Consider the following 16,788-nt stretch of genomic DNA (forward strand, 5'->3'; position numbering starts at 1 on the left):
TTTGGAGCATAACTCAAAAACGGTTCTACTGAGATTTTTTTGAATTTCATTTTCGGATTCAGCGCCCGATTTTACATTAAAAATGTTGGTCAGTTAATCAAGTTCACGATTTTTTTAAAATTTTGTAAACTAGTGTAATACCGAATGGTGATAGTAAGTCGCATTAATGGCAATCAAGGACATGAAATCCAACAAAGCGCCTGGAATCGATTGCACTCCTGCTGAAATGCTGAAAGCCGACCCTGCCTTTTCAGCACAAATATCGCACCGTCTTTTCGCTGACATCTGGGATAATGCAACATTCCCGGCCGACTGGATGCAGGGTATCCTCGTAAAGGTCCCGAAGAAAGGAAACCTGACCGAGTGCGGTAACTGGTGTTGCATAACTTTGATCTGCACAAGTCTCAATGTACTCTGCAAAGTAATCCTGAACAAAATCCGTTGAAAAGAGATCTTGACTGGATCGATTGACTGTAGACCAAACCGAGGATTGCTGTGGAATCCTTCGACGATGGAGCAACCGAACAAGTTTGACCTGGCTGACAATATTGTTTTGCTCGCTCAAAGACTACAAGACATGCAGAACAAACTCGACGACCGCACCGAAAGTTCCAAGGCAGCGGATCTCAAAGCTAATATCGGAAAGACCAAGTCGATGGAAATCAACACAGAAAATCGAATCGAAAAGATGAGAACGAGAGGCGCTTTAATGAAATCCAGGAGTACATCGAAGGAGAGGCAGACCCAGAAACTCGTGGCGGCGAAGCCTAGCCAGCGAAATTCAAACTGTCGACGAGAGCCATGACTGTGACCAAGTGAAGACCCTGGCTCCGGATCGGCAACAGTGGAGGTCTTTTGTCATGGCCCTATGTTCCGGAGAATCGAAGCGGGATCAATCAATAAATAGAAAGTACCCATTTTGAATCCCGATTGCGTTCAGTGATTGCCTATTGCCTTCCAGCATGCGCCCCATTCATCAAAGTACTATTGCAGAAACAACTCATCGTACTACTGATCCGCGCAGTCGGGATAGAAAAGTCCTTATGACTATTTCGAGAAAATTTTGTTCATCCATCCTAACAATTGAGAATGCCAGTAGCATTGGAAACTTGTGGGTGAAAGTGTCTTATTACATAGTTCGTTTCTGATCGGATTAGCGTATATATCACCGGGAAACCCACCGGACATCTTAGTTCTAGATCTTCAGGTGAATGCTCTATCGGAAGCTAGATTACAACACCCTTAATGCGGTTTATGATTATTCTTGGAAATTTTAACCAACCTCAATTACTGTGGATCCCCAGTCAAGGCAACAACTCTTCGGTCGATTCCACATCGGTGATGAGAACGGCAAGTGCCTCTTTAGTGGGTGGAATTGAATGGAATGCATCTACGAAACGGTATATGGAAACAGTATAGTCGAAAGTAGGATTTTTGCCACTGATGAGTCTATTTCGATCAGCACCATCATCGAGGCCAGCGAAGTTGTTGTCTCAATGAACGTGCATCATACTCCGCTTTTGTTGATGACTTCGACGCATCTGCTCGTGACTTTCGGCGTTCTGATTTTGAGCTGATGAATCGAGCGCTACCTAAAATTGACTGGACAAATCTCCGAGGATGTACTGATTTTGATTTGGCTGTGTGTACATTCTGCTCCAACATAACTCAAGTTTTCGCTGGTTCTGTACCACTGCATGGTTCGAACTCCACTTCGACCTTCTTGTACAAATGTTCGCCTAAAACGCTGTTCATTTATGAATGATGCCACCAGAAGACATCGGATCTACAATCGTTTTTGCTACCTTCGCTTTTTGGATCGCACGCAATGTGAGCATCGTCGCAATCCAAAAACGTTCTTGAAGTTCGTTTACAATAAAAGAAGGAGTCTGATCTGATGTAACCTCTTTGCAGTCACTTTTCCAGTGTTTTTTCCGAGTCAATCGTTAAGTGCGTTAAGTATTCAGCCGTCACCCTGTTACCCTGGCCTGCGAACGCCAATTTGTAGCACGCGAAGCTTTGATAAGCTTCAATGTTATGAAAAAAGTATTATACTCATAAAACAGAGTAAGGTCAAAATATTTGCAAACTTCTTGTTAGTTGATAATTAAAAAAAAACTCCAATTCATTTCAAACTTTCGCTCTGTAAAATTTTAATCAAATAACAATCCGTAGCTTTGGAGGCAGTAAAAAGTCGCTTCATTGGACTTGAAAATCCGTGCGAATTATTCAACGTAAAACTTGAAAATGGACAAAATTTGTTATATAAATGCATTATTATCGTCATTTGGGAGTCAGCAAATACAAAGAATGACATTTTTTTTTTGATATTCGGTTTTTTTTCAAATGTCATAACCACTCAAAATTTGAGCGTAAAACACGTAGTCTTGCGGGCATCGTTCCCCAATTTTTATATGATTGTATTTAGGGAAAATTTTTGGGGATTCAATGAAATTCAACTAAATTTTTATAGTCTTCCGAAAGTGCATACGAGGCTAAAACCGATAAGCTGTATTTTCATCAGATTGCGCTGGTTGGTTGATCAAAACACCTTATATGTTAAACATGAAAAATAACAAGTTTCACGATGAATTTATTAGTCTTTCGGTTTCTTAGAAATAAAGTCCATTTCATGAACTTTTTACCTAACTGAGGATAAAAAATCTTGTTTGACTTATGAAAAATGAAGAAAAATGTCATTCGATGCCAAAACTTAGCGTATTTTCAAGTAAAAGTGGCAGTGTAAGGTGGCCCTACCCCACTGGTGCGTCTTGTACAGTTTTTCCCTATTTACGAAGGCCAATATTCAAGATTATTTTTGAAAAATATAAATTTGAGGATGAACTTTTTTTTTTTTAAATTTATTAATACTATTTATTAGGCCTTTCACTTTTTACAAGGTTTTATGTGCCGATGGTCATATTTGAATTTAGATCTAATGGGAGGTTGGAAAGGATTTAAAGGGGGATTGGGAGGGATTTGGGTAGAAGGGGAACTTATAATAATAGAAGATTTCTGCACTAGTGCATCGATGGTCATTTTGCCACTCTCCTTTTGTGGCGTGTCTTCAATTCCATCTTCCGTTGCTTGCGTAGATGGTTGAGGGGTCAATTTTTTGCTGGGTGGTGAAGCAGTCAGGTTTTTAGCTGGAGTTGTTTCTTCTGTCGGGTGATGTGCTCTTTTCTGGATTGCCTGTTGTTCTGTTAAATCATTCGGTGTTTGTTTTTTCGGATGCTGTTTTCTTTTTTCTTGGTTGTAGACTTCGTGCTGGTTTTTAACAACTGCTGCGTAGCTGATGGTACAGGGTGTTTCTGCAATTTTGCGAGCGGCGGCTAGTGAGATATTCTTTTCTGTTTTTATTTTCAGCACTGCTGTTTCGTACATGTAGACAGGACAGTTACGGTCAAGCGGAGAGTGGTCGGCTTTACAATTCTTACAGTGTTTACCTTGGGCGGTGCATAGATCGCTGCTGTGATTACCGGAACACACGATACACGCTTTCTCGTTCAGACATTTATTTTTCGGATGTCCATATTGAAGGCAATGTCGACAAATTAGTGGTTGAGGATAGTAGATTCGTGTTCGTAAACGAATGAAGCCGAAGGTAATGAATTCTGGCACCACTGTCGAGTTAATCGTTAGAATTAAAGTGGAAGTCCCAATTATTGCTGTAGTTGTTTTTTTGGTAATACGACGGACAGCTGTTATTTTTTGCGGTAAAAGTTCTTTGAGCAGCTCGTCGTCGGTCATACCTTCGACCTCACTGCACACGACAACAAATTTCCGAAAATTCAACTCGGGATGGTAGCCAATTGCTATTGGTGTTCCATCCATGAGAACCTCAAGGTCAAGTAGCTTTCTGGCTTGCTCTTTGTTTCTGATTCTCAGTACTGTGGTGGATATAGATAATGAAAAAGTAATTCATATAAAATTATATTTGTTTAAATTCTAGTAAGAAATTATAATACTTTATAATTAAGCTAATGATTAATATTCAAGTATTCTGGCATCACTAAAATTACTTAACGAATGAACTGTGGTATTTCTAATGAGCCCCATGAGCTTATGCGATTCGTTTAGTTCTGTGAGTGTGTGAGTGAAAAGGGAACTCTACCGAATGCGAAAAATAACGGTCATTCTTTAGGCGTCTTTTGCGAAGAATAGTCGGTTGTGCGCGAAAGTAAATTTTCGAAAATAATAAAATTCTCGGTCACCACAATGGCGTAGTCATGCTCCCGGAAGAGCTCAATCATTCTGGTTATGTTGTGATACAATAGTGAATGTTGTTGGAGAATTTCAAAGAAATTAAGGAAATGGCTAGTGAATTGTTTTAAATTTGAGATCGGCTTCGGTTCCCAGGATGAAAGATCCATTCGACGATGAGTGCAAAGTTAAGTATTAACATTTCTAAATATCTTTCTTGCAATTTATCTATCTAAAGTTGGTTATGGCATTTTAATCTGATTACATTATTGCATCTAACCCTAGCTATAATTCTGTGATAAAAATTTCTGTGGAACTTTTGAGGTGTCAACAAAATTGAATGAAAATTGAAAAATTAAACAGAACAATATTTTTTCGTGAGAACTTTGGCATCGATTCAAACTATTTAAAATGAATCTAAAATTTTTAATGTTTTCTTTTGAATTCTATACAATGTGATGATATCTTTAAAGGATTTTTTGTGTTTATGATTCAATTAAAAAAATAAAAGTAATTAAAGACTAAATTTAACCAAATTTTGTTTTCCGTTTAGTTAAAAAAAATCTAATGTTTGGTAAGGTATGAAAAAAAATCCAATGCAGAATTTTGAATATTGAATGTAAATTTATGAAAATTTTAAAAATATGACTGACTTACTTTCTTTCTCGAATCAAAATATTTTATTGTATGCAACGTTACTTTGAAGCAGATGAAAATGAAATCTTCAGAATCAAATTATTTTTTAAGCTTGTTCTTTACATGGTTAAGATTACTGAAATTTCGTTCTACATTGAATTTCTCTTTTTTTTGCCTTTGTTAGTGACACTTTACACCTATGAGGCTATTCGTGAAAAGAATTTCTCTTTAACATGCAAACTAACTACATGGGATAGCATTCTTTAAAAACTCCACTATGATTAATCTGAATTTGATCTGAATAAGGAATGGTTTCCTTTGATTTTGTAAAGATTCTACAAACAGATGTCCAGACCAGAAGAAAAAAAAATAAATTGATATTGAAGTCCCTATCAAGTATTTACTGAGACACGGGCTGATATTGTTGCTTTTAATTATTTAAAAAAAAAATCTCGATATTGCAGTTGATTTCCATTTTCAACACTGATGAATAGTTTTATTCAGTGATGGCTTAAAATAAAAAAAAATAATATTTTTTTCTCATTTAATTTGATAATTAAGTAGTATATGATTAAGTATACCTTAAAACAACATTTTGTCAAGCATATCGTTTGACATACATTTAATTTCGACTTCAATCACGATGAAATATTGCGGGGTCTGATTAACCTAAAATAAATTCAATTTTAAAGATGAGTGAATATAAACGTATTGAGCATTCCAAACATATCGATTGCTTGCAAGAGGACAAGTCCCCATTGTTTTCAATGAAAATTAGATTAAAGATGGCTTGCAAGAGGACAAATCCCCATTGTTTTGAATGAAAATTAAATAAAAGATGGCTTGAAAGAGGACAAGTCCCCATTGATTTCAATGAAAATTTAATAAAAGATGGCTTGCAAGAGGACAAGTCCCCATTGTTTTGAATGGAAATTAAATAAAAGATGGCTTGCAAGAGGACAAGTCCCCATTGTTTTGAATGAAAATTAAATAAAAGATGGCTTGCCAGAGGAAAAGTCCCCATTGTTTTGAATGAAAATTAAATAAAAGATGGCTTGCAAGAGGACAAGTCCCCATTGATTTGAATGAAAACTAAATAAAAGATGGCTTGCAAGAGGACAAGTCCCCATTGTTTTGAATGAAAATTAACTGAAAGATGGCTTGCAAGAGGACAAGTCCCCATTATTTTGAAAGAAAAGTAAATAAAAGATGGCTTGCTAGAGGACAAGTCCCAATTTTTTTGAATGAAAATTAAATAAAAGATGGCTTGCAAGAGGACAAGTCCCCATTGTTTTAAATGAAAATTTAATAAAAGATGGCTTGCAAGAGGACAAGTCCCATTGTTTTGATCTAAAGTTAAATAAAAGATGGCTTGCAAGAGGACAAGTCCCCATTGTTTTGAATGAGAAGTTAATAAAAGATGGCTTGCTAGAGGACAAGTCCACATTGATTTGAATAAAAATTAAATAAAAGATGGCTTGCTAGAGGACAAGTCCCCATTGATTTGAATGAAAACTAAATATAAGATGGCTTGCAAGAGGACAAGTCCCCATTGTTTTGAATGAAAATTAAATAAAAGATGGCTTGCAAGAGGACAAGTCCCCATTGTTTTGAATCAAATGTAAATAAAAGATGGCTTGCAAGAGGACAAGTCCCCATTGTTTTGAATGAAAATTAAATAAAAGATGGCTTGCAAGAGGACAAGTCCCCGTTGATTTGAATGAAAACTAAATAAAAGATGGCTTGCAAGAGGACAAGTCCCCATTGTTTTGAATGAAAATTAACTGAAAGATGGCTTGCAAGAGGACAAGTCCCCATTATTTTGAAAGAAAAGTAAATAAAAGATGGCTTGCTAGAGGACAAGTCCCAATTGTTTTGAATGAAAATTAAATAAAAGATGGCTTGCAAGAGGACAAGTCCCCATTGTTTTGAATGAAAATTAACTGAAAGATGGCTTGCAAGAGGACAAGTCCCCATTATTTTGAAAGAAAAGTAAATAAAAGATGGCTTGCTAGAGGACAAGTCCCAATTGTTTTGAATGAAGATTAAATAAAAGATGGCTTGCAAGAGGACAAGTCCCCATTGTTTTGAATGAAAATTAACTGAAAGATGGCTTGCAAGAGGACAAGTCCCCATTATTTTGAAAGAAAAGTAAATAAAAGATGGCTTGCTAGAGGACAAGTCCCAATTTTTTTGAATGAAAATTAAATAAAAGATGGCTTGCAAGAGGACAAGTCCCTATTGTTTTAAATAAAAATTAAATAAAAGATGGCTTGCAAGAGGACAAGTCCCATTGTTTTGATCTAAAGTTAAATAAAAGATGGCTTGCAAGAGGACATTGTTTTGAATGAGAAGTTAATAAAAGATGGCTTGCTAGAGGACAAGTCCACATTGATTTGAATAAAAATTAAATAAAAGATGGCTTGCTAGAGGACAAGTCCCCATTGATTTGAATGAAAACTAAATAAAAGATGGCTTGCAAGAGGACAAGTCCCCATTGTTTTGCATGAAAATTAAATAAAAGATGGCTTGCAAGAGGACAAGTCCCCATTGTTTTGAATCAAAAGTAAATAAAAGAAGGCTTGCAAGAGGACAAGTCCCCATTGTTTTGAATGAAAATTAAATAAAAGATGGCTTGCAAGAGGACAAGTCCCCGTTGATTTGAATGAAAACTAAATAAAAGATGGCTTGCAAGAGGACAAGTCCCCATTGTTTTGAATGAAAATTAACTGAAAGATGGCTTGCAAGAGGACAAGTCCCCATTATTTTGAAAGAAAAGTAAATAAAAGATTGCTTGCTAGAGGACAAGTCCCAATTGTTTTGAATGAAAATTAAATAAAAGATGGCTTGTAAGAGGACAAGTCCCCATTGTTTTAAATGAAAATTTAATAAAAGATGGCTTGCAAGAGGACAAGTCCCATTGTTTTGATCTAAAGTTAAATAAAAGATGGCTTGCAAGAGGACAAGTCCCCATTGTTTTGAATGAAAAGTTAATAAAAGATGGCTTGCTAGAGGACAAGTCCACATTGATTTGAATAAAAATTAAATAAAAGATGGCTTGCAAGAGGACAAGTCCCCATTGATTTGAATGAAAACTAAATATAAGATGGCTTGCAAGAGGACAAGTCCCCATTGTTTTGAATGAAAATTAAATAAAAGATGACTTGCAACAAAATATGTCCCGAATACTTTTGAAAAATGACAAAAAAGTTAAGCTGGCTACTGAACAATTCCTCGATTGTCTTGAATATTTAGAATTTACTTGTTTCTTGCAAGAGGACATCCCCATCTTGATTGTAACTAATCTTAATCGAAAGATCTTAAAGAGAAGAAATCCACATTGACTCAGAAACGTTTCAATCATAAAATGAAATTTTTATCATAAAAAATATACCAGTATCGAGATTTTTTCTTACGTTGATTTTTTGATACTGCTAATCTATTTCTAGATGCTGTCAGTATGAAAGCTAAACATTTATTGAAACTTATCAAAAGAATTCAATGATTTATTCGTAAACTTGTCTCCAACAGTGGAGAAGAAGGCGAATGTGGTGGATATAGATAATGAAAAAGTAATTCATATAAAATTATATTTGTTTAAATTCTAGTAAGAAATTATAATACTTTATAATTAAGCTAATGATTAATATTCAAGTATTCTGGCATCACTAAAATTACTTAACGAATGAACTGTGGTATTTCTAATGAGCCCCATGAGCTTATGCGATTCGTTTAGTTCTGTGAGTGTGTGAGTGAAAAGGGAACTCTACCGAATGCGAAAAATAACGGTGATTCTTTAGGCGTCTTTTGCGAAGAATAGTCGGTTGTGCGCGAAAGTAAATTTTCGAAAATAATAAAATTCTCGGTCACCACAAGTACATATCTCTTTTTATTTCTTTCGAAATAGCCACCTTCAATTTGTCCCACGTGTTGCTCAATAGATCTCCCAATAACAAACGGATTATTGGGAAGATCAAATCCTTGTTTTGCTTGAAGATACAAATAACTAACTCTTTCATAATGATTTCCAGGATCCATCCAATCTGGTATGGTCCTATCCTGTTGTCCTCCTGGTGAGGGGCTCATCTCAACGGTTCACACTTTCAGCTTCTTCTTCTTCCATAAAAACGAACTTTTGCCTTTTGAATGTGGATGCCGAGCGCGTTGCCAAACGTCCGAATCCAACGAAGGCTAAGATGAAACTGAGGATGAACTTGTTGACAAGATTTTTAATTTGAGCTAAAGCTCATCCCATTCGGATTGATATGCTGATGAATATATTTTTTTTAAATCGTCACAATTTTTATCAAACTTTCCTGTTTTGGATCTTATTCACTTTAAGTGGTTTGAAAAAACGATAAGCCAACACGATTTCTGGAAGAAGTCTTTTTTCACGTGATATATTTGTGATTTTTTTAAGCGTTAAACCTTTTCTTTAAAGCTTAGGTCAAATTTTCAGAGGTCAAAGTTTTAACTTTTGGGATTAGACTCGAGAACAGTCTTAAATAATTAATGCTTCAAATTAGGGTCGCAGATCTCGTTTTCCTTAAACTGTTAAATTTTTTGATAAACCATGTTTTCATATTAAAAACTAATGTAATGACACCGAGAAAATCATCAATTTTAACCGAGAAAAACTAGAAAAAACTTGGGAATTTCGATAAGAAAAATCGCTACAAACCCTGGATATTTTTTTTGGTTCAATTTAAGTCGTTTTACCATCTTTTTAGCATTTGCGACTTTATATCGACGTTTCAGTCGGCGAACAGTTATTGATAAACTTATCCGGTGCATCTGTATCGTTTTATTTTTCAATGAGTATTGCAATTATTGATTCAGCAAAAGAGCATCATTTTATTTGAATTACACAACTGAACGAGTTTGAAGCCATTATTTTAAGTCGTAGGCCTAAAACAGTTGTGGTTCATGAAATAAAAAATTAAATTGTTAAATTATTTCCATAAGATTTTGATTATTTCTAATAAAAATTTCAATAATAATTGTGATAAAAATTCGATTCATTCATGTAACATAAGATGTGTACATTCTTTTTGATTTGTTACAATTGAGTTTGTTTACATGAAATTAAGTAGAAAGCCAGTTTGCCTTGAACTGCTGCTCGTCCTTAGCAGTTTTTTTTTGTCTTCTTTAGATTCCGCTTGACAATAGCCCAGTATTTCTCAATTGGGCGGAGCTCTGGCGTGTTGGGAGGGTTCTTGTCCTTGGGAACCACCTGCACGTTGTTGGCGGCGTACTCCATGGCCTTTTTACAGTAATTGCAAGATGACAAATCCGGCCAAAACAGTACGGAACAACCGTGTTTCTTCAACAAAAGGCAGAAGACTTTTACTCAAACACTCTTTCACGTAAATGTCTTGGTTGACAGTACCGGAAGTTATGAAAATGCTGCTTTTCAAGCCACAGGCACAGATATTTCTTCGCTAACTTTGACAGTTTCATGTACTTGAAAATATCTGCTACCTTTCCCCTTCCTTTTGCCGTATAAAACTCCTGTCCTGGAAGCTGCTTGTAGTCGGCTTTAACGTAGGTTTCGTCGTCCATTACCACGCCGTCAAAGTTCGTCAGCATCGTCGTGTACAGCCTCTGGGGTCGCGCTTTGGCCGTCGTATTTTGTTTATCATCACGATTGGGAGCCACAACCTTCTTGTAAGTCAATAGTCTGGTTCGTTTTTTTGGCTCGATGCACGGTTGTAGACGATACACCCAGCTAATTTGCGGCATCTCGGAGAGAGAGGTTAGGGTTTCGCTTGAAACTACCGGCAAATCTCTTTGTCGTCTCAGCGGCTTCCGGTTTTCGATTTCCCCCTGATCCAGACTTCCTGGCTGTCGACAAATGTTTCCCAAACACTTTAATTACATTTGTAACGGTTGATTTGGAAACTTTTAGCGATTTTGCCAGCATTGCGTGCGAGTAGCTCGGATATTCGCGACGCGCGAGAAAAATTTTGATATGCTGCTCTTCTTCCTTAGACGGCATTTTGACAACTGAAGAGTGAATTCCAAAATCAAAAAAGGAGCAACATTCTACACACACACGCACACCTTCAAAATGAGGGGTGTTCAGGTTTTTTTAAATGCAAAATTGGAAGAAATACGTCAAGTTGATATTGACCAAATTTTGACCGCATCACCCTTTAGGTATAGTTTTAGAAGTATTTTTGTGATAATTGTATGATAATTAAAAAATGCATTATTTTCAATTGAATCATTTTAGTAGACTAAAATAGTGCTCTTTTTGTACCAGAACTTTAATTGTAGATCATCATTTTCTATTTTCAAACCGTGAAAAAACGCGTGGGGAAGAAAGGGTTAAAAGTTCTGGAATGCGGATGCTGTTAGAAGCAATAGAAAAAAGGCAATATTATCTTAAAATTTCTCACATTGTAAGGCTTATAAGTTGAAACAATTTTTTCCATAAATTCGCATGCGTCTTGTATGAACAGTGACCTCAAACTTCGGTTGGCACTACTCGTCAACTCTTTTACAACTGGACTTACAATCTTTTGGAGTTGCACCAGCCTCTCTTCGAGATGACGTTGCGCTTTCTACTGAAACTCTGCTGCACTGAGATTGAGGCCGTAGGATAATATTTTCAAATATTAAAAAAAATACACAAAAAAATATAGTATCTTCCTGAAGTGTTTCCAAAATACTTTTTTCATGTTACGAAATTTGGCTCATTATCTATGCTTGCAATTCAATTTATTTTTTTTTTTGTATTTTTGATCAACATATTGTTAGTTGAACTAATGTATAATTGAATATTCGCTACCATTAAAAAAATATTTTGTCCTAGAATAAAATTGAAATTACGTGTAGGTTGCTTAGTAGTCGAGTTATTTTTTCTATCTGTGTCCCAATTCACCCCATTTTACGGTTAAACTTTATAATAGTAATAAGCATTGAAGGTAGAAGTTAACTATCTAGTTGGACACGATTAATAAGCCGTATGTATTGATCGGTTGTTTAATTTCAACGTTTAACTCACAGCCGGTTACGGAAGCAAATATTTGTATTTTAAAATATATTTATTCCTGAAATTTTTTCTGCTATTAACAATGAAAACTTGCAAATCCATTCGCATGGGAAGTATTGAAGCTTTGAAGACTTTTCCATGATCCCAGCTCAACTTGTTTTTCTCTACCGTTTGATAAGCCTTATCTCCAGAAAAATTCCTTCTGGGGAAAAAGGAATAAAACTTTCCACCAAACCACCAGCTGAGGGACCAAGTATTGTGGAAGTCCCTTCAACTTTTAGTTTTTCCCTGATACCATCTTCCTTCCCCCAACTGACAACCCGGGCAGGTTGTCCAAACGAAATCGATTTCCTCTGAGGAAGGTAGTGTGGGTCCTACGAATTTTTTCTTGCATTCCCTCAGAATTCGATTTGTTTGCAGTTCCGATTTTCTAATTTAACTTGAACGTTTCAGTTCGATTGCACATTTTTTCTGCACTTCTTTTCCCTTCAGATGTCTTCCTGGATGTTTGACTGGGAAGTGAAAACATCGTTTGTAGTGATGACTTTAAACTCGAAATTGGTGTTTTATCCGACAAAACTTAGGTGTTATTTTGATTTTATCGGAATCATTCTTCTAAATTTTGAAGGTATGTTTTTTCAAATTAAATCGTTTCACATTATCGTTTTACAACTAGAAAGCGTAACCATAAAAGTAGTTTGTTTTTGAACAGTTTTGTAATGCATGAAATTGAATGAAAAGATTGAAAATTATGTGTAATAAGCTGAAATTCTGTAATAAACGAAAACCACAACGGGGTGCAGATACTTTTATGTTTTCACTAAGCGAAAAAACCATAATTTGGGGGTTGCATTCCGCTCAAGGCATTGCAGAATTCCCACTGAGAGGGAGCGTTTTTTTCCCGGATATTTTTGCAGACATGGCAAATTTTCCCGGGTTTTTTTGCCTCTGCTGCAAAGGATTTTCAAGTTCTGGGAAGTCTGAACTGCACAGCTTCCGCCGTCGTCCGCTCCACAGTCAGTCAGTTGGTTTCTGGTCCAGATCCTACTTTGGCGGTGGTGCACCCATCTCATTCAGGCAAGTATGTGTTTCACCTGGGAATTTCCTCATTCTGCAACGTCATACACATTCCCGAAGCTCTCTCAGTTTGGGTGAAGCATCGAGAGGGTGGGTGTGAAAACATGTTGTACATCGCTTTTGGTGACCCACCTACAGGTACTTTTTTTAAAACCCCTCAATGGGATGAAGGATGAAAGAGACGTCGCGGTAAGAAAGCTGCAGGGCAAGAAAAGAGAGTCTGGAAAAGTGGATTATACGGCACTTTTTACCGAGTTCAATGGAAGCAAGCAAGATGAACGAATAAGAAAAAATACTGGTGATTTATATTCCGTTTCTTAGAATGTGAACAGGAGATGTTTTTGTTCTCCCAATTGCGGAATGCAGCATTTTTCGATATTCACAAGCTGTCTCTCGAGGGTATGCGGGTGAATTTTTTTTCTGTACCCTTTTCTTCCAGAGGGGTTGAATCCACATTCTTAAGCCAGCACTGCAATGCTTTAAATGAATGGCTTGTAATCCGTTTTCGCCAGAGTTCCCGTTAATCCAAAACATATTGAGAAAATAATAATATATGCATTCCAAATGCAATTAAAAAATTAAAATCTTTCACATATTTTGATAAGCTGATCTGTAACATCTTTATTTGTAACTTTGAAAATTGTTATGTTGAAAATATACTCATAACATCTAATGGGCCAACGTCTTTTTAACATGTTGGAAGGCCTAAGATATGTTGAACGACGGAACATGTTAGAAATTACTTAAAAGCTGAAGAAAATTCCAAATCGCATGATTCCATTTATTTTAAGTTTACGGCAATATTATCGTTTTCTTCTATCCAAGCGAATAAAAAAAACTGTATGGTGAATGCAAAGCATTGAATGCCATCAAAAAGATGTATTTATCTCAGGTTATAAAACTTATTTACTAATTTGACTTTTCAAATATACCATATTATTCCAAATAACATTAAAAATTGATATGGTCAATAGTCGAAGCAAAAAAAAAATTATTATAATTTGTTTAGGGTTGAATTTAGGCAAACAAGGGTAACGTAGTGAAAAAAAATCACAAAAAAGTTTCTTGTACTTGCATATCGTAACTCAGAAATCTGAAATACATACTCAGACATGGTTTAAAAGTTCAACCTCAATTCTCTTAGCAGCTTACCAAAATTTTTATATTGAAATTTGGGCAAGGAAATTTTCAGAACTGTTTCACAAATTGCAAAAATTCGCACATTCTCACTCTTTCACTGTTTTTTCTCATTTTAACTCAAACCTTCTCATTTTCTTCTATTTCAGTCCCCCGTATAAAACCTGAGACATGAATCTCTAGACCTAACACCTGAGACTTCAGGTCTAGGGTTCAGGTTCAGGTCCACAATCTTTGAATCTTGAAACCTCCCTTATAAGAACTTACCCAGCAAACATGAAATCGCATTAAAAATGATAACTCAAGTCATTAAAAATGTTACTGCGAATCGTTATTCCAACTAACGCAAGTAAAATGTCGTAAAAAATCGTTACTCGACGTCGGATTAAACTGTTTAAATCGTATATGATAAAAAGACCGCCATGTTTGCAGATTTTAAAGACGATTTCGTTCCTTTGCTTTCTCCCGCGTGGGTCAAAAGAGAGAACAGCTTTGTTGTTCTCTTTGCGACCAGCAGTGCAACCGTATTGCAAAAAATCAGATGGTCTATTTGCAAGAATTGCCCAATAGCAGAGGCAGCAAATATTGTCGCTGGTAACGGTTCGCATATGTTGAGAGGAAAAAATTTGTGCTCTCTTGCATTCTTTCAGTATGTATGAATATGGTGTCGAAATCGTATACTCTTATCGCTTTAGCCAGAAGTTGAAAATATGTATGTATATTGCCTCCACTTTGGTAGGTAAATGCTGTTTTTTCGAGTTTCATTCGATCATTCTATAATGTATATGAAACGTAAAACAAAGTTGTTGAGAAATATACCTACAAAAATGTTTGCTGGGTAGACATGAAAACTAAGCCATGAAGGCAGATTCATGAGGCTATGATAGGCTTGCCAGATACTTTTAGAAAAAAGCGGGACATTTCACGAAAAAAAGCGGGACACAGCCGAAAAAGCGGGACTTTGAAAAACTCTTAAAAGAAAACCTTGATTGTTTAGCCAAACTTTTACATTTACCATCAGAATATGTTATTCATAGAGAGCACCTGAAGGATTTATGTTCAACTTGGATTGATTTTGCTCAGTGTTTCTAATATTACTTCTATTTGCACGTTTTTTTTTGCAATAAGCACGTTTTTTTCCACGGTTCTCGAGAATTAACACGCTATTTGAGAGAAAATATTTTATGTCCTTCTTTTAAACGGAGGATTTGATAAAGCGTAAAAATTTTTAAACTCAAGAAAACTTACCTATTTATATACTTGGAACAATTGATTCAAAAAATGCGGTGTATAAGGCAATATAATTAAGATTTAGGTGTAAAAATTTAGATCTATAATTATTTGGAAGCATTTTAAACAATATTTTCTTCATACCAAAGTTCTACACAAAGCATTGCGCTGTGGGAAAATTTGGATTTCAAATTTCAAAAAAATTAGAAATCGCAGGTTTAATAGCCTGAAACAACACTTATTTTATGTGAAATGTCCTTAATTACTCAGCGAAAAAACAACAAAAACTTCGTAAAAATGAATTTGAGAAAAAAAAAATTTAACGAAAACTGTGAAAGTTTCAAGAAAGTTTTTGAAGTGATATAAGAATTATAAGCCTTTTAAATGAGCTCTTTTTCATGAAAAATTGCTATTTTGATCAATAAATTCTTTAAAATGATAAATTCTCATACAAAAGTGAATATGATTAATCAACATTCAAATGAGATATAAAGCAATTTTTTATAAAATGACAAAATCTCCATAGAGATAAAAGTAGGAATAAAGATCGCTTCTTAAGATCTTCTTATTTGAAAATGTTCAAGTGATTTTAAGTAAAAACCTTTCAGCTCGTTTAATGAAGTTGCAATGACTGAAAGACATATTTGAAAGATTTTCTATGTTGAACCAATGAATTCAAATTGAGATAAAAGTTTGATTTTTTCAGTTTAAGTCAGTAAAAAAGCGGGACATTTCGAGGAAAAGGCGGGACGGCGGGACATTCAACAAAAAAGCGGGACATGTCCCGCTTTTGCAGGACGGATGGCAACCCTAGGCTATGAGACCTGAGATCTAAGCGAAGGCTTGGACTTCTGAGATATAACATATGAAACGTGATACGCAAGACCAGAGGAATGAGGCGTGAGAAATGTGACATGAGACGTGAGAAATGAGACGTTAGAGGAAAATTTATAGGTCCGATGTGGGACGTGAGACTTTAGAGAAGAGACGAGAAACGTGAAGAGGGAGATGCAAATGAAAATGAAAAGTGAGACGAATGGAGTGAGAAGTGAGCAGTAAGACTTGAGACGTGATTAGCAAAAATAATGACGTGAGACGTGATAAGTGAAAAAGAGAAATAAGAATTTAGAAGTTAAATCGCTTGAGAAATCATGTGAGAAGAAAAACGTGATAAGTGAAAAATAAGAAATGAGGAGTGCAGAGTAAGAATGAATAAGGAGTGAGAAGTAAGAAGTGAGAAGTTAGAAATGAGAAATGAGAAGTGAGAAATAAGGAGTTTAGAGTAATAAGTGAGAAGTGATAAGTGAGGAGTGAGAAGCGAGAAGTGGAGTAAGGAGTAAGGAGTGAGAAGTGAGTAGTGAGAAGTTGGAAGTGAAAAGTGAGAAGTGAGACTTGAGATGCAAGAAGTGTGAAGAGATAAGTGAGAAGTGAGATGCGAGAAGTGAGGAGTGATGATTATGAAGTGAGAAGAGAGGAGTGAGAAGTAAGAAGTGAGAAATGAGGAGTGA

The 16,788-nt window shown here is 35.7% G+C and overlaps 1 protein-coding gene across 1 annotated transcript in view; it reads right to left on the bottom strand.

The window, feature by feature from the left end:
• Positions 1–2,886: 2,886 nt before the first annotated feature.
• LOC129742829 (uncharacterized) overlaps positions 2,887–16,788 on the bottom strand; it is an 87,332-nt gene continuing 73,430 nt past the window's right edge. Inside the window, exons 2-3 of the mRNA XM_055734769.1 lie at positions 3,447–3,890; positions 2,887–3,332 (exon numbers count right to left, since the gene is read on the bottom strand). Coding sequence (XP_055590744.1) covers positions 2,887–3,332; positions 3,447–3,890 — 890 coding nt within the window. The remainder of the gene's footprint in view (positions 3,333–3,446; positions 3,891–16,788) is intronic.

This window comes from Uranotaenia lowii, chromosome 2 (assembly GCF_029784155.1).
Source record: "Uranotaenia lowii strain MFRU-FL chromosome 2, ASM2978415v1, whole genome shotgun sequence".
In the NCBI taxonomy this organism is placed as follows: Eukaryota; Metazoa; Arthropoda; class Insecta; order Diptera; family Culicidae; genus Uranotaenia; species Uranotaenia lowii.